Consider the following 17,693-nt stretch of genomic DNA (forward strand, 5'->3'; position numbering starts at 1 on the left):
AAAATTGTATAATGAAGCTGGTTTTTGTAATCATAGTTGTAAGGTGTACTAGCGCTTTAGTTATTTTGACGGTGTTTGGTAATTTAAATAATTTATATTTTATAATTAGTGAACACGATGTGCTGTCGGAAAAGGTAAAGCTTATTTCGTATTTCTTCAGTACGTTATGTACGAGCGTTTCGGGAGTCCTAAAAAATAATAAAAAATTCTTGATAATGTAGATTACGAAAAAAACTTTGGATTCGCCAAAAACCAGGTACACTGCATATTCATCAACTTCGAACGTTTTAAACGTAGGTTTTTGAAACTTTTGACAATTTTTATATCTGGTAAACATTGTTGTGAGATGGAATTTTATTAAATTATTGCAAAAACAACACTACCATATTTTTATACATTCCAACTGAAGTGGTAATTAAATATAGTCATTGGTGAGAGAAATATTACCCAAAAGTTTTATCACCAAAGTGTAAAAGACCCAACTTAAAAATTCGTTGTAACTCCACCAATGTGAGGATTTTTTTTACTATTTTGCTCAGACACATCAGTTGATTGTTAAGAGCGTAGCGAAAAGATACCCAGTATATTTTGTTTTTAGTATACTTTTTTTAACAAAAGGTTATCATCGATTTTGCCCTTCTGAATATTGTATTTATATGCATGAAAACTCTGTTATTTAATTTATCAATGTTTTCCCCTCCTTTTAAAATTTTATTCGCATTCGGTGTGCTCTATTTAAAAGCTAGTTCTCATTTTGTTATTAGACATTGCAATACTTAACATGATGGTCTTTTATCAAAACCGAGTAGGTTTTTTCTGTGTTTTAATCGGTTTTGTTTATGCACAACAATTTTTAGGTAAGTATTTTATGTTTAACTAAATTTTGATAAAAAATTTCTAATTGACGTAGTTTCTGATGCTTGTGGTGTAATAAATTCATAATTAGTGTGTTGAAAATAAATAAGATAAATTCATATGTATATTAATTATGAAATTTTTTAAATCGATATATTAGAACTTCGTAGTTGTGTACCAGAGCAGCTATTTTAAAAATTAAAACACATTTTCCAAAGTCTTTTTTAAACTTATACGGATATGTCGAAAATTACGGTATAAATTTATTTAACGAAGTGAATATTTGTATTTTTCTTAAAAACACATTGTAGCCTTTAAGTATCACTTCATTTTTTACACAGTTATCTTGTTAAATATTGTAGTTACATAGTATAAAATTATAAACATATTTATTTTTGTAAATTCGGAAATTCTGTATTTGTTGATAGGTAGATAATTCGTAACAAAAAAATCATGACCACGAAATTAGATAAAATTTACCATATTGCGGTTATGGATATTCCAGTGACAAGGATATGATTATCTTTATTAAAGGATATAACAAGTTTTATGGCTTCTCACTGGAATTTCCTCAACCTAATGGAGATAATTTTTTAATCATCATCTGTCATAAGTTAAAATAATGTTATCAAGGGCAAAGGGGAATAGTGAAAATAACACTAAAAAAACAACAGTCAATTGGGTTGACCTAAAAATTTAAAAATCAAGTGATTATTATTAATTATTTCACGTGTAGATTTTAGCTATAGTTCTATAATACGCAATATTATTTTTTATATTTATTACAATTTTTTAGAAAAAAGTATTCATTCTTTCTCTTCATGTCTTCATTATTCTCTATTATATTAATAATAGTTTTATCATTTTAGTGCTCTGCGAGCGGAAGTATTCGTATTCTATAAAAATTATACCAACCTGGAAAATCACAGTTGTAAGTTCTTGGCTGTTTTCATGTAAAATCTCTTTTTTTGCTACTTTCGGTTTCGTAATTTGTTACTTGAATGGGAATGGATAAAGGTAACCAACATACTGTCAAATAAAATCTATAGATGTTTCTTAGTTTACAAAAAGACTGTTTATATTGATCTACGATAAAGAAAGTCTAATTCGAGAATTAAAATGTTTAAATCTGTGTAAAGATAACCAAATGTTTACTAGAACTAGAAGATCATTTCACATGAGTGTTTACTTTTTTTTTGTAGATGATGAATGTACTCTGCGATCATCTGGTGCACCAGGAGTTTGTCAAACATTTCAGGGCTGTCCAAGAGTGCGGGAAGATTTGCGCAAATTCAACCAACGTCCTCAGCATTGCGGCTTTTATGGATCACAGCCTTTAGTATGTTGTCCAATCGAAAAAACTCGACAGCCAGGAGAAATCAGTAGAAAAAGTTTGTATTTAATTTTTAGCTATTTTAATTTCACGTTATAAATTAAATTATATTATGTTCATTGTGATTACACGGACGTCTGATGAGCAATCTCTGATCGGTTTCTTTGTCTAATAACCAGTCTTCGGCATAGCGGAAGTTAGTGATGCTCATTGCCGTCCGATCGCCAGCGCTATTGCAGTCGTGGCCTACAACTTCAGGAATTACTACTGTTTTTAAGTTTTCCTCAGTTATCGGCTAGATGTTAAAATTGCTTTAAAAATTCAAAATGACTGTCAACATCACAATTTTCGTGATGATCTTGATCAAATAAACCCTGAACTGCATCAAATACCACTGAGGATGAGACTGCACAATCGGTCAGTTACGAAACCTTGAAATGAAATATATAAAAATTATCTTGTATTTATCTTCTATCTATTTCAATTTTAGGATTTTTAAATACTTCGACTTTTAAATTTTTCAGTTTTTCGACTTTTCGTGTTTTTGATTTTTTAGTTATTCAATTTTTCAGAATATTGCGAGTTTTTAAATCTTACATTTTTTGATTTTTCAGGTTTTTGATTTTTCGATTTGTTGACGTTTTGAATGCTCGATTTTTTTTTATGTTTCGAATTTTTAAATTTTAGATTTTTTCACTTTTTTGTTGTTTCGATTTCTCAATCTCTGATTATTTGCATTCTTGTTTTTAAATTTTTCGATTTTTCAATTTTTCGGAATTAATTTTTCAGTTTTTCGGTTCATCGTTAAAATTTTTCAATTTTAAATGTTCCCATATTTTGGTTTTTAGTCACTTCCGTTTCTCAATTTTTCGATCTTTCGACTTCTCGATCTTTTGATGTTTCGATTTCGCGATTTTTCAATTTTTCGATTTCGATTTCACGATTTCTTAGTTTTTAGATAATTCTTCTTTTCTGTTTTTCGATTTTTCAATTTCTCGATTTTCAGATTTTTGTCATTTCAGTTTTGAAATTTCACACTTTCTCGATTTTTCAATTTCTCCATTCTTCGATTTTCCGATTTTTTAAATTTTGAATTTTTTTATTTTTCCCTTTTATAATTTTTGAACTTCTCGGCTATTCGATCTTTTGATGTCTGGGATTTTTCGATTTTTCAACTTCTCGTCTTTTGGATTTAGCAATTTTTCGATTTTTAAATTTCATATCTTTCAATTTTTAGATTTTTTGATGATTCAATTTCCCGATCATTCGATTTTTCGATATTTTAATTTTTCAATGATTTAAATTTTACACTTTTCGATTTTTCAGTTTTTCACATCTTCGATTTTATATTTTTCAAATTTTCAAATTTTTGACCTTTCAGTTTATTGATTTCTGGATTTTTCAATTTTACGATTTTTTAATTCCATTTCTTGAGATTTCGGTTTTTGGATTTTAAAAATTTTTCGACCTTTCGATTTTTCAACATTTCAATTTTGGGAATATTTCAATTTCTGGATTTCTCACTTTTTGGATGTACTGATTTTTCGAATTTCAGATTTTTCATTTGTTCGATTTTATATTTTTTTTTCTCGATTTGTGGATATACCGATGTTTGCATTCTTCGATTGTTCGATTTCTCGATAATTTGATTTCCCAATTTTTCGTCATTTCAATTTCAAAATTTTTCAATTTCCCGAGTTTTCAGTTTTTCGGTTCTTCAGTTTTCCAATTTTTTTCAATTTTGGATTTTTCGATTTCTCGGTTTTCCGATTTTTCGAATTTTCGTCATTTCAGTTTTAGAATTTTACAATTTCTCGATTTTTCAGTTTTTCAATTCTTAAATTTTTCAATCTTTCAAATTTTGAATTTCTTGATTTTTCCGTTTTTCGATTTTTTAATTTTTCGATTTTCTAAATTTTGGGTTTTTCGATTTTTCGACTTCTTAACCTTTGGATTTTCCAATTTTTCGATTTTTAGCCACTTCCATTTCTTAATTTTTCGATCTTTCGACTTCTCGATCTTTTGATTTTCGATTTCGCGATTTTCCAATTTTTCAATTTCTGGCGTTTTTAAATTTTTGGATTTTTCGATTTCTCAATTTCTCGGTTAATCGATTTTTCGACTTTCCGATTTCTCAATTTCTCAAAGTTTAAGTTTTGGGATTTTTCAATATGTATTCCGATTTTTTACTTTTTAGATTTTTCGACTTTGTTTTTTTGATTTTTCACTGTTTTGATTTTTCGATTTGTTGATGTTTTGATTGCTTGATTTTTAAAATTTTCAATTTTTCAAATTTTTAAACTTAAATTTTTCACTTTTTTGTTCAGATTTTTCAATCTTTCGATTTTTTGCCGTTGCGTTTCTAGATTTTTTGATTTTCCAATTTTTCGGAATTAATTTTTCAGTTTTTCGGTATAACAATTTTCGATTTAACGTTTTTTTTTATTTTTCGCTTTCTCGTTTTTAGATTTTCCGGTCTCTAAATTTTTCGGAATTAAGTTTTCAGTTATTCGATATTTCATTTTTCACTTTTTGGTTTATCGGTTTTTTTAAGTTAAAATTTTATAATCCTGATTTTTCCCATTTTTCGATTTTTTGCCATTTCCATTTTTCAAATTTGCGATTTTTCGACTTCTCGATTTCGCGATTTTTAAATTTTTCGATTTCTCGATTTCTCAGTTTTTCGATAAATTCATCTTTTCGATTTTTCGATTTTCCAATTTTTCTGTTTTAGGATTTATGTATTTACATTTTTCGATTTTTCGATTTGTTGCCTTCCCGATTTCTCGATTTCTCAATTTTTCGATATTTAAATTTTCAATATTTAAATTTTGAGACTTTTCAATTTTGAGATTTTTCAATAGGTGTGTATTTTGATTTTTAAATTTTTACATTTTTGGACTCTCCGGTTTTTTGATTTTTTACTCATTCGATTTTTCAAAATTTTGCGATTTTTTAAATCTTACATTTTTCGATTTTTCAATTTTTTGATTTTTCGATTTGTTGATATTTTGATTTCTCTATTTTGTAAGTTTTCAATTTTTAGAATTTTTAAATTTTAGATTTTTCACTTCTTGTTTCGATTTTTTTTTTCTCATTTTTAGATTTTTCGATTTTTCAATTTTGCGAGTTATCCATATTTTAAGTGTAAATGTTTCATTTTGAATTTTCCGATTTTTCGATCTTCAGCTATATATTTCAATATCTCAATTTTTCTATTTTTCGACTTCTCGACATATCGATCTTTTGATGTGTCGATTTCGTGTTTTTTCAATTTTTCGATTTCTCTGTTTAAATTTTGAGATTTTTAAAAATTTCGATTTTTAAATTTTTATATTTTTCGACTTTGTTTTGATTTTTTACTTACTCGATTTTTCAAAATTTTGCGAGTTTTTAAATGTTAAATTTTTCAACATTTTCTACTCTCTACCCGTTATTTTAATTTTTGGATTTTTGGATAATTTAGGTTTTTAAAATTTTTTTCAATTTTTCGGTTTTGACAATATTTTGAATTCTGTGAAATTCTATTCAAATAAAGAAACTTCACGGATCCTCGCGATTTTTTTAAAGTATTTTAAAAACAAAACACAACACTTTCACACTTAAATGCAAAAAAATTGGTCCAAAGTTATAAAGACAAATCTTCCCTCTTTCTGAAGTAAAAATATATTATTAGTACATGCTTAACTTCAATTGTTGATATTTTTAGTTTAATGTTTAATTGAAAGAATGGGACAATTAAGCACGCAGTAAATTGTCTTCTGAAAACAGAGGAAGTAAAATGCAGCAAAACGTTCTGAATTTTATTTTGGGGAAGTCGAGGTTATTATGACAATTTTTATTTTATGTATCGTTATTAAATATAGGTGGGCGCAACATTACTATATCCGAAAATCCACAAACCTATGCTCGTAGATTGGTAATATTGGTGTAAAATGTAATGATCTAGACACGAGAAGGTGAAAAATCTAAAGAAAACCGTTAAATCGAAAATTGAAAAATCTAAATTTCGAAAATTTTTTAAGTATTGCGGATGCAATAAACTATATTATTATGGAGTATATTATTACAATATCCTTAAATATTAACATTATTATTAATGCGTTTATGATGTTATATTATAACCACAGTTTATTTTAGTGTGTGCACAATATGCTGAATATGTTAAGGAAACAATTATACCACCAATCGGAATAATAGATGCTGCTCCGGTAACAAGAAACGAATGTGGTCATAAGGTGGTTCCACTTGTTGTAGGTGGAGAAGAAGCCGGTAGAAGGGAATTTCCACACATGGTAAGTTAAAAAATTCATTAGACTTGTAACACATGCGAAATTCCGGTTTAAAATGAAATGAGTTTAGTTCAAGAAGACGACAGCTTAATTGTGAAATTTTATTGCTTTCCTAATTTTTACAATTATTATTTAAAAAACACAGCTACAGGACAGAACATTTTTTTTTTAAATAATACTTTACAGAACGTTCCAGTCAAAATATAAGTTTGTATTATTTTCCTTTTTTTTGTCACTGAGGTTTATAACCTGACATTTAAAATTTGAAGATACTTCATGGTACTTCAAATTTTACACAATTTACGTGATTTCAAGGCAGAACGGATATTTTTGTTGAATTATATAAACTATTTATACGTTTTTTTACAGGCTGCCATTGGCTACGGATCCACCCTTGATGACGCGAAGTGGTTATGCGGTGGAACAATTTTAAGTGACAAATATATATTAACAGCTGCACATTGTTTGAGCAATCACGAATGGTATGTTCATTATTTGCATAGTGAATTTACATACTGTGGTGGCCAAATCTGAATTAAAAATTTCGCGCTGAAAAAATAACTCTTTTTGAAACTTTAACACTTGTTCGGTTGTAGTTTAATATCAGAGTCATTGAAAGTGAATATTTAAAAGGGACAAAACACGTGGTGGAAGCGGAGGGTGCGGTCCCTAGTCGAGCTCGCGGGATTTATCGCACCATCTGCATAAAAAACGCGGATCTTGAATAGGAGTCAGGGTTGCGGTAATTTACGCATTGGTCTAACATTTGATTCATTTGTTTTACAGGTATGATGCTAAATGGGTAAAGATTGGCGTTACTAAATTAAACAGCACTTTTCGAAGACAACATTTCGAAATAGCAGAATTAATACGGCATCCGAAGTATAAGTCATCGTCTCATTACAATGACATTGGACTGATAAAATTGAAGAAATCAGCTAGACTAAACTCATACGCAAGACCAGCATGTCTGTACGTAAACGAACAAATTTCCACAAGAAGAGCAGTAGCAACTGGATGGGGTCGAACAGCCCAAGAAGGCGACCTTAGTAATGATCTACTCAAAGTAATTATAGAATTTATTGACCATGACACTTGTGATTCCAAATACAGGAACGTAAGAAAATTGAAAAAAGGGATTTTGGATGATCGTCAGGTCTGTGCAGGATCGGAGGGCAAAGACACTTGTCAGGTATGGTATTATCAAGTCTGTTTAATAGAAAAAAAGTTTTATAGAACAGAACGTAAAACATGATTCCTATTTTAAATTATCTATTACGATGTCTAAAGTCCTTTTGTAATACACCACTACATTTTAGTAGTACTTGTTAATTGTTGTGGTTAGGTACAGTCTATAATGCTTTAGAACACGTACTTAGTTCCAAATTACTTAGTTTTAAACCATAGAAGACAATTGGCAATAAAATATTTAACGATAGACGTAAATTACTGTTACAGGGAGACTCTGGAGGACCTTTGCAAATATATCACACTGGCGACAATATCAAGTGCATGTATGACATAGTGGCTGTAACATCTCTAGGAGCAGGTTGTGGTGGGGAACCGGCAGTGTATACGAGAGTGTCATATTATGTACAATGGATAGAAGATATTGTTTGGCCATAAAATACTTTATTATGTTAAGTTAAATCTATGTATTGATGCATTTTGTTCCGAATTATTGTTCTAACGAAATAAATGCATCTATTTTGTTTTTAAAACAATGAATATAAACACAGTTATAAAAAGATTTAGGCTCCTGCTTATAAATTTTCGGCTCCTTTGCCTATGTCATTAAATTTAATAATTTCTTTGTTGACTTCACAAAATTTCAAAGGATCAGATTTGTTGTTGAACTGAAGTTATTCTGGAAAGTAGCATGTGACCTTACAAACTTATAACACTTGAGCTTTCTACCAAAAAACTTCATATTTATCCTAAAACATAGGTCTGAATTCACAATTTAGCAGTTGCCACACAGATTATTATTATTTTATTCCAAATTTGTATGACATTGTGTAAAATATAAGTACACAGTGGTAAGGAAAGTTTAGAAGAAGTAACATTTAAATTGAGTGATTTTATAAAAAGACATGTGGAATAAGTATTTATTTGTGAAATTACAGTATTGTGAGATACTTCGAGGATTCAGTAATTTCTATAAATAGTTAAATCTGCAGATTTCAAAGCACTACCCTAAACAAATACTTTTATATATTTAGAATTTTGTAATTATAATATAACAGAGAAATTTTTATAAATTAACTAGAGTAAAACGGTACTGCATTTGTTCCGACAAAAACTATTCAGCTAACTGCAGGATATGGAAATTGAACAAATGCAACTAACAATACACTTCCAAAAAACGTTGTCTTAAAAAAAAATAACAGCGACTTGAAATCGACGATAACACGTGTGTAAATTTGTTTTATTGTTTGTAAATTCACAGTTCATGTTCGGAGTTTAATCGTTAACTAGTTCTAATAACAGTCAGGAATTTATTTAGATAGAGCAAAGAATGCGTTCTGACTAAATGAATTTATGGTATCTTCTAGCAAATGATTTAGTGAAATTCACTTAGTCAGGACGCATTCTTTGTTTATTTAATTGTGAATAAGTTTCTGGATGCTTATACTTAAGTGTTACATTACAACGCTTATTAATTCCTCACACAAGATTGCTAATAGTTCATTTACAGCAGTTAAATCAATCTAACGTTTCCCCACTCTGGGAAAAGACCGCAGAAAATACGGTAGAATTCCTAATATCGTGGACTGAGGTACGGGGGATTATAAATTTTTCCCTTTAGGCAGTTATTACCTATAGCCCCTAGAATACACATAGTAGCGTCACCATGGAACAAACCTGGCGCGAAATTTAAAATGGTTTTATGTTGGATTTAAAGTTTGTAGTTTATAAACAAAATATGGAGTTTTAATTTGAATAAAATATAAAATTTAATCAATAAAATCTTATTTAATAATTATTAGTTATATTAATTGGCAATTAATTGACTTTAAACAAAAAGACCACGCCAAGACCACGTGACAACAACGGTTTACGCGCTGTCAACTCTCTGCTGACACAATTTGGTTCCAAACCAGGGGAATTTTTTGCATTACCAACTGCTTTTGCTCCACTCGTACAACAATGGATGACGGTACTATGTATTTCTAGGGGCTATAGGTCCCAGCTTATTTAGACATAACTTGCCTCGGTTCCGAAGTGCAATGAAACAAAGCTAGTTTTCTCGAAAATATATAACATTTTATTTTGTTGTAAATATGCTATACGTATGTGATCACATTATCAACTATTTAGCAAAATCACATATATCAGTTTAGCTCGTATTCCAAACTTTTCGAGAAAGTAGTAGAAAGGATTTATTAAAAAAAAATTTCAGATGTCGTCATTAACTTTTTGGGAGCAAAAACAGTTATTTGTGAAGCCGATTTACCATTTTCCCCATTTTCCCCATACGATCACTTTGTTCGCTTTTCGGACCATTTCTTGAATATGCGCTTTGTCTAAGTTATTGCTGTTTAATGTATATCCTAAGTACTGGAATTCTTTCACCTGTTCAATCTTCTTCCCTCTCCATGCCCACTCTTCCTTCTCCTTTCTTATTTTCTTCCCAAACACCACCATTTTTGTTTTTTCCATATTCACTTCCAATTCCTTTTTCTTCTCTTTTCTTTGCCACAATCACCAAATCATTTGCGCAAGCCAACGACCACACTTTTCCTTCTTTTTCTTAATAGTCATGGTCATCTTTACACAACTTATAACATGGTTAAAATGGTACATTTTTGCAACGAAATATGAATTTTGCTATTACGGGGTGGAGAGTAATAGCAAAATCGATATTTAATTATACAAATTTTCCATTTTAAACATGTTTTAAGTTTCATGTGGTGAAAACAAGTCAGCCCAGGCCAGGTCAGGTCAGGTCAAGTCAAGTCAGGTCAGATCAGGTCAGGTCAGGTCAGGTCAGGTCCAATGATCCAAATATAGAAAAATCAAAATTTATAAAATGGAAAACTTTCCAATTAAAAAGTCCAAAAATTCAAAAATTGGAAGATCAAGAGATCCACTGATGAAATGATGATGGAATGATCATAAGATCTAAAGATCTTCGAATTTCCGAATTTTCACTTTTTCATTTTTTGTAAATTTCAATTTTCGATTTTTTGATTTCTCCATTTTCCGATTTTTCGACTTTTCGATTTTTGAATTTCCCGATTTTTCAATTTTAGTTTTTTGAATTTTTCAATGCTTCAATTTTTCGATGTTTTGATTTTTCAGTTTTTTAAATTTTACAATTTTCGATTTTTTGCTCTTTCAGTCCTTCGTTAGTTCTGTTTTTCGATTTTTCGAATTTTTGAATTTTTATAGTTTTCAATTTTTTGTTTTTTCAATATGTATTTTAATTTTAAATGTTTCGATCTTTTAGTTTTCCGACATTTCAATTTTGGGAATGTTTGAATTTCAGAATTTTTCAGTTTTGCGGTTCTTCGTTTTTCGATTTTTTAATTTTTCGGTTTTTAAGTAATGGATTTGTGAATTTTCCAATTTTTTGCTGTTTCGATTTCTCGACTTTCAAATTTTTCGATTCTTCAATTTTCCGATATATCGGCTTTTCATCTTTAAATATTAGGTTTTTCGATTTCCCGAGTTTCCATAATATACATAGAATTCATTGAACATCACGATACTCAAAAACATGTTTTTAATTTGATGTAAAGAAATTAGTATTTTGCAATTAAGCTCCGCCCACTTGGTTCACGGCGATTAAAAAAAATCATCCAATTGAGATGGGGCGGGTGGGCGGGCTTACATTTTGCCTTTTTGTTTTAATGTGTGTACAACTTTTTTTCATAACATGAAACTTAAAACATGTTTAAAATGGATAAGGAATTAGAATTAAGCTCCGCCCCTCGGCTTACGATAAATAAAAAAAATCGTTAGAATTGCGATAGGGCGGGTGGGCGGAGCTTGTATTTTTCATTCTTTTTCTCAATACACATCGTCATCTTTTCACAACAAAAAACTTAAAACATCGTTGAAATGGTACATTTTTGCAAGCAAATATAAATTTTGCAATTATGGGGCGGAGCCTAATAGCAAAATCGATATTTCCTCATACAAATTTACCATTTTTAACATGTTTTAATGTATTTCTAGGGGCTATATTATTACCGTTACTCTCATCATTATCATCATTATATCACGAAGACATTTTTTTTTTCACAACGTTGAAAAGTTACAAAACCAATTATCCATACCTCGCAACGCCTGACACATTTTGTGTTTATTTATCATGTGTTTTGTTTGGGATAGGCTGAGGACAGTCCACGATATAAACTTTCAAAGCTAATGGTTTTAAGTAACCAGTCACTTGGATCAAGGCATCATTTAACATAATGTAAATTCTTTGTTTGAATCTTTCATAAAGTGTGGTATAATTTAACATCAGGTAAATTCTTTGTTCTGGCAGCGTCATGTGGGACGTGTATTTGTTGAATAATTTACTTTTAAAAATTAAGCAATAACTCGAATTTTGTTAGTTTTGCAATTTTTCACCTCATACAATTTTTCTCTGTCTCACAATTTTAGCCTCAGCAATTTTCTTTGCAGTATAATTTAAATTGGACGTAAATTTTCATGCTCTACAGTTTCTAACCTCACGTAATGTTTTTTGTCTGCATAAGTTTTACTTCACACCAGATCTTTTTTTGTTTTTATAAATCTTTGTTCGTTTTTTTTTGTAAATATTTTGTCGATTAATGTTTGCATCATATAAATTGCCTGATTAACACTTGTTTAGTTGTAGTTTAATATCAGAGTTATAAGAATTGAACATATAAATGGGATTGAGGTCAAATAACACAGAAACACGTGGTGGAAACGGAGTGTGCGGTTCCTAGTCGAGCGGGCAGGATATATTGGGCTGCACGTACGACATGTTCGTAATGGATTTTGTATACTTTTCCCTGCAAAAAACAATTTGCAGAATTTTCAAATGTTGACCCGAAATAATGAGTTATTTTACTTTGTTTATTAAAAAACTTGTCGCTAAGCTCAAAAGAATCCTCACTATTCAAACAGATATTAATTTTGTACGATGACGTGGTAATAAATAATGTTTATCAATATTTTTAACATGTTCCACACATTTGTGCCATTTATTTGGTGTAATGTATAAAACTCTGAATGGTCTCTTCCGGGAAAATGAAATTGAAATTGTTATATCTAACGATTTTCTAATTTTACTAAGACTTTAGGTGTGTTTCTTGTGTTTTATACAGAACGATATAAAATTAAATAAAAATAAAATCTGCGTTTTTTAATATAAACTAACTTTATTGTCATCAATCTTGTCTTCACATATTATATTATCTACGTTTTAAATTTTATACAAATCCGTTTATAACTAACAGAGATATTGTCCATGGAAATCTTAAAAGAATCAATTTGTTTATATGCTTCCGGTATCCTTCGAACGATGGGCCAAAAACGTCAGTACGAACCTTTTACGAACTGAGCTCTTGCGCCTGAATTTGTGATTTATGATTTTGTGAGTCCAACCCTTGATGGTATTACCTTTGAAATACCAATAAAATTTTACTAGGTACTGTTGTATTATTGGAACTTTACTCGTATCTGTAAAAATAAAAATTACTAGAATTGTTGCCTACAATGGCAAGTTTTTTTAAATAAATTTACCCATCGTAGTACCATTTTTACTTTCTGTTATTAGCGATTGCGCTTTAATAAACAGAGGGTTTCCATGTGACTTCGCTAATTCCACAAAATTTTCCATGTGTACCATATTTTTCAAAACTCGTTTACAGCAGTGAATCTTGCAAAACGTCCTTAAAACTTTTCTGCCATAGTGTAGGGTAATTAAAATTTACTCTAAAAAGGTCCATCTCTTGTTTAAAATTGTTTGCTTAGCTACTTCAAAATCCAAATTATTTTCCGTTAACCAGATCATCGCCTGAGCCCATGTTGTGCCTAAATGTACTTATCATACTTACGAAAGTTCTCTCATTTCTCTTAAATATTTTTTTCTACGTCCATTCTGTGCAGCGGAAACCTACCAATTTAATATTAGTTCAAGTTTTATTTGCTAGAATCAATGATAACTGCTTCTAAAAACTAGTGTTAACGGAAATATAAACAAGTAAATATTTGCCCTGCACACCAGAATAATTTATGGTACACTAAGACAAATTTGTTCAAATTTATTAAGAAATTGTTTAATAATATTTTATTGTTGCACGAGGTTAGCGATAATTTATGTAGAAATTTTCCTCATTAAATTAATTAATTTAGCATATTGAATGAAAAAAATATTAGAAAAGCTATATTACTTCAATTAAAAAATATGCAGTCTGAAATGGTTCTTATCTCCTAAATGGTTATCATTTTGATATAGAATTTTTTGTGATGATTGCTTGGTTTTGTGGGTCCAAATTTGATAATTAACTTTGAAATAGGTACCAATAAAATTTTAATAAGTACTGTTCAAATGGTGGTGAAATGGTTTTAATATTATTATCTTTATAGCAAGATGACCATGTGGCAATGGAAAATCTATTTGACTTTTTTTGCCTATGCTAACACATCTTATTTAAACTTCCTAATTGTTATCTACAGTCGAACTGTCAAAGTATTACCATAATTAATAGTATAAGTAATTTACCCAGCAGACATAACCTAATATTTTTTGTTATAGTATTTTATTAAGTCCTGAGTTGCACTGTTTCATTTCTACATATAATACGATTAAGTAAGACTATATAGAAAAAAATCGAAATTTTGTAACTCTTTCTGAAAAATATTAAACCACGTAGTCTGTTCCTTGAATGTTGTCCTTAATCCATTCGTCGAATTTTGAAATCGTTGTCTGAGACATTACTGATTTGTGATCACCAACAGTACCCTTCCTCATAAACTTCCCATCGCTCTTCTTGTTATATATAGATTTAACCAACTCAACACTTGCTTCTTTGTTAACAGAAGGATTTTGTTTCATTGAATCGAAGCTCAGATGCGTGGCCAATTTATTCACGTCTTCTTCATTTAGTGCACGTTCGAGAAACTTAGCAACCTCTTTAATAACTTTCTTTAAATCCTTTTTCATATCTTCATACTTCAAAAATAAAATATTCGGTTCATGCCTTTTCTTCCAAAATGGTAAAACATGATTCCAAAAGGGTCCATAAATTACTATAATGTAGTAAAAGTATGCAATTACAAGATTGAATTTATTCAAGTATTTTCAAAACATGCCTTTTCCCGCAAGAAACAGTTCGCAGTATTCGTCGAAAGTGACTTCGAAGTAGTCAGTTATTGTAGAGTGGTGAAAATAAGAAACACAAACGTCTCTAGGGTCACGTGCTACATAAATAATCTGAAATATTACAATATATTTGGAAAATCACCAAAAGCACTGATCAGTTTAACATTTCAAACAAAATTAATTTACTAGCCTTGGGTGTTTTACTACCATGTTGAATTTCTTTCGGTAGTAGTTGCAATGGTAAATGTGATTTAATGAAAGCTGGACTTTTAAGGTTCTTTACCACATTTAAAGAGTCATCAACACGTGGTGGTAGTACCAAATCTGGTTTGCTTTTAAAAACATCAACAAAATCGGCGATAACAGATAATCTACAAGAAAGTATTTACTAGATTCGTTCTTTTTCTAAAATTTAAAGTGTACTCTAGAAATGGAAATCTCTCGTCTAGTGATTTCTGTTTAGCTGTTTCAAAATCTAAGTTATTTCCCAGTAACCACACCATTTCTTGGATCCACGTTGTACCTTTTTAAAATCTTGTAAGTTGACAAAGCGTGAACATGAATCTACTTACCACATTTAGGAAAAGTGCAAACCCAGACGTCGTTTTTGTTAACTTTTAAATTATCAAACTCTGTCTTAGAGTCTTGGTATTTTTGAGGTAACATGAAACCTTCAATAGCTACGTAACCCTTTCTTGTTGAACTAGTCCATTTCTCTTCAATAATCTTGTCTATATCCATGGTGCACAAAAAACGTTTTTTGGGTTGAAAATTCTGGTCTTCAAATGTCTTAATGTAAGTACTATACTGCCATAAAATGTTAAATACCTACTAATAGTCAATTTAGTACGTATCCCAAAAGGTAACGTGAAGTGATTTTATATAACGCAGTGTGATAAGACTGGTACGTAATAAAAAATGTTGTTGCAGTAAGTGTTTGCATTTAAATATATAAAATTTTAACTGTTTTATGATAAGGAATACACTGATATGGGGCTCACTAATGTGCGCATTTGGATGATTCGTTGCAAAATTTGATACTTATAATAAGATAAGTGCACAACTTTATTTAGCCTTGGAATTGTGATGGGAAATAGCCCACAATTAACTATGTATCATCATACAGGGTGATTTCGAAATATGTGCAATAATTTTAATAACGGCATTACGTAGCGTAGTAGTGTGGAAACAGAAAAAACAAATTAAAAATCGAATGGGCAAAACCCTCATGAACCACCCTCGATACGAAGTCACTCGTAAACAGAGGTAGAAAAACGTTCGATCACGAACGACGTAAACACTTTCAGTTTCAGTTAAAAGTAAAATCGTCTTTTACTGCTTATCATTCTTTCATTCATGCATTCATTCATCGTTAGAGGTCAGTGCGTACATTTGAGCATGGTATGGATGCTTTGTCTCTTCTTCGTCGCGTTCCAAAATTTGTTCTTCAGCTTGCAGTATTCTTTCTGTCATATCGCGGCCACGATCGTGAGTTTGAAGTTGAAAGTACCATGATCTCGGACATGTTGTACTACCAGCGGCGTGTATAACAATTTATTTTTAATTTGAAATAATTTTTTCTAGACACTGGTACCACTTAGGACCGTGAATTTCACACAGTGACAACCGTATTGTGACCTATTTCCCATTTTTTTTGCATATATTTCGCATTCACCGCGTATATAAACCTTGAAAAGCATTTGCAAAAAATTGGTCTAAAGAATTTAGACAATACTTCCCTCGCTGTTGGAAACGTGACGACTGCATGCCTATTACGTTTTTTTTTCGCATTACATTTTTCTAGCGGGGCATTTTAACCTTCAAATTACCGGGTGTGGTCCAAATGAACCCCACTAATACATTTTCCTATTTTTTTCCGTTAATTCTGGTTTAACGATAGTGGTATTTTTAGTAGCTTCCATTAAGGGCTTTTCAAAAAATATCAAATACTTATCTTAGGAAGGCCTCGGCCCGCCCACCCGCCCTCTATTGTCCTAGAATGTACGTTATTTGCCAAAATCAGTTTTTTCGTAGTAAGTACTAACCCCGCCCACCCACCCACGCTCTACTCATTCTAAGGACTAATTTTATTTTTGTTTAGTATGGGATCCACTTTCATTTAGATCAGATAAAATGAATCAGTGAAATGGAGGCGGGGTGGGTGGGCGTCGAAAATTATATGCTCTCCTGTAAAATAGAAGTGGCGATGTTAAAGAAGTAAACAAATGGGCTAACCGTAATTTTTTTGTTATACTATTTACTACAAGATTTATTTCTTATGAAGAAGAAAAAATGAAAGAACGGGTGGGTGGGCGGGGCTAGCTTTTACTTTCTCCTGTAGAGTCTCTTATTAGTAAGCAACAGCCCCGTCCATCCATCGCCTCTTAATTCTAGTGACTACTCTCAATATTGTTCAGTCTTATCTTAGCAAGTCCTAGCCCCCCCCACCCGGCCTCTATTTTCTTAGAGTGAACGTTACTTGCCAAAATCAGTCTTATCGTAGCAAGTACTAAACCCACCCAGCCACCCGCACTCTTCTCATTCTAAGGACTATTTTATAATGTTCAGTATGGGATCCACTTTCATTCAGACCAAATTAAATGAATCACAGGAATGGAGGCGGGGTGGGCGGGCGCGATTAATTCTATGTTCTTCTGTAGAATGGGAGAGAGGCTGCTAAAGAAGAAAAAGAAGGGTTAACTGTATTTTTTTTTTGTCATACTAGTTACTACAAGATTTATTTCTTATTTTAGAAGAAAAAAAATCAAAGAACGGGTGGGTGGGCGGGGCTAACTTTAATTTTTCCCTGCAGAGTCTTTTATAATTAAGCAATAGCCCCGCCTAGAGACCCTAGATATGCTTTGGAAAAGAGTTGTGACACGAAACGTCAAAATTAATGGTAAAT

General features: G+C 30.8%; 2 protein-coding genes across 3 annotated transcripts; one reads left to right on the forward strand and one right to left on the reverse strand.

The window, feature by feature from the left end:
• Positions 1 to 746: 746 nt before the first annotated feature.
• On the forward strand, positions 747 to 8,230 carry LOC135125595 (serine protease snake-like). The gene is made up of 6 exons (XM_064051233.1): positions 747 to 857; positions 2,058 to 2,246; positions 6,329 to 6,483; positions 6,850 to 6,962; positions 7,267 to 7,672; positions 7,939 to 8,230. The coding sequence occupies exons 1-6, from the start codon at positions 782 to 784 to the stop codon at positions 8,104 to 8,106; spliced, it is 1,107 nt and encodes a 368-aa protein (XP_063907303.1). The 5' UTR covers positions 747 to 781; the 3' UTR covers positions 8,107 to 8,230.
• Positions 8,231 to 12,822: 4,592 nt separating this feature from the next.
• Positions 12,823 to 15,786, reverse strand: LOC135125775 (luciferin sulfotransferase-like). Of its 2 annotated transcripts, none has more exons than XM_064051457.1 (7): positions 15,621 to 15,786; positions 15,361 to 15,567; positions 15,212 to 15,311; positions 14,979 to 15,159; positions 14,779 to 14,899; positions 13,207 to 14,715; positions 12,823 to 13,143 (listed from the first exon to the last, which is right to left on the reverse strand). In XM_064051457.1, exons 2-6 carry the CDS (start codon positions 15,527 to 15,529, stop codon positions 14,327 to 14,329), a joined length of 960 nt encoding a protein of 319 aa, XP_063907527.1. In that variant the 5' UTR covers positions 15,530 to 15,567; positions 15,621 to 15,786; the 3' UTR covers positions 12,823 to 13,143; positions 13,207 to 14,326. The 2 variants fall into 2 exon arrangements, with proteins under 2 accessions (XP_063907527.1, XP_063907528.1); XM_064051458.1 differs by having other exon boundaries at positions 15,361 to 15,562; positions 15,617 to 15,786.
• Positions 15,787 to 17,693: the final 1,907 nt, after the last annotated feature.

The sequence above is a fragment of the Zophobas morio genome, unplaced genomic scaffold (genome assembly GCF_036711695.1).
Source record: "Zophobas morio isolate AGI-343-1 ecotype UQ-CSIRO unplaced genomic scaffold, CSIRO_AGI_Zmor_V1 ptg000009l, whole genome shotgun sequence".
Taxonomy (NCBI): Eukaryota; Metazoa; Arthropoda; class Insecta; order Coleoptera; family Tenebrionidae; genus Zophobas; species Zophobas morio.

Coding starts and splice junctions, on each gene's coding strand:
- LOC135125595 (XM_064051233.1), top strand. CDS start 782: ATGATGGTCTTTTATCAAAACCGAGTAGGTTTTTTCTGTGTTTTAATC. Junction 858..2,057: donor TTATGCACAACAATTTTTAG/GTAAGTATTTTA, acceptor TTTTTTTTGTAG/ATGATGAATGTACTCTGCGA. Junction 7,673..7,938: donor AGGGCAAAGACACTTGTCAG/GTATGGTATTAT, acceptor TTACTGTTACAG/GGAGACTCTGGAGGACCTTT.
- LOC135125775 (XM_064051457.1), bottom strand. CDS start 15,529: ATGGATATAGACAAGATTATTGAAGAGAAATGGACTAGTTCAACAAGA. Junction 15,312..15,360: donor TTGCACTTTTCCTAAATGTG/GTAAGTAGATTC, acceptor GATTTTAAAAAG/GTACAACGTGGATCCAAGAA. Junction 15,160..15,211: donor GAGAGATTTCCATTTCTAGA/GTACACTTTAAA, acceptor ACTTTCTTGTAG/ATTATCTGTTATCGCCGATT.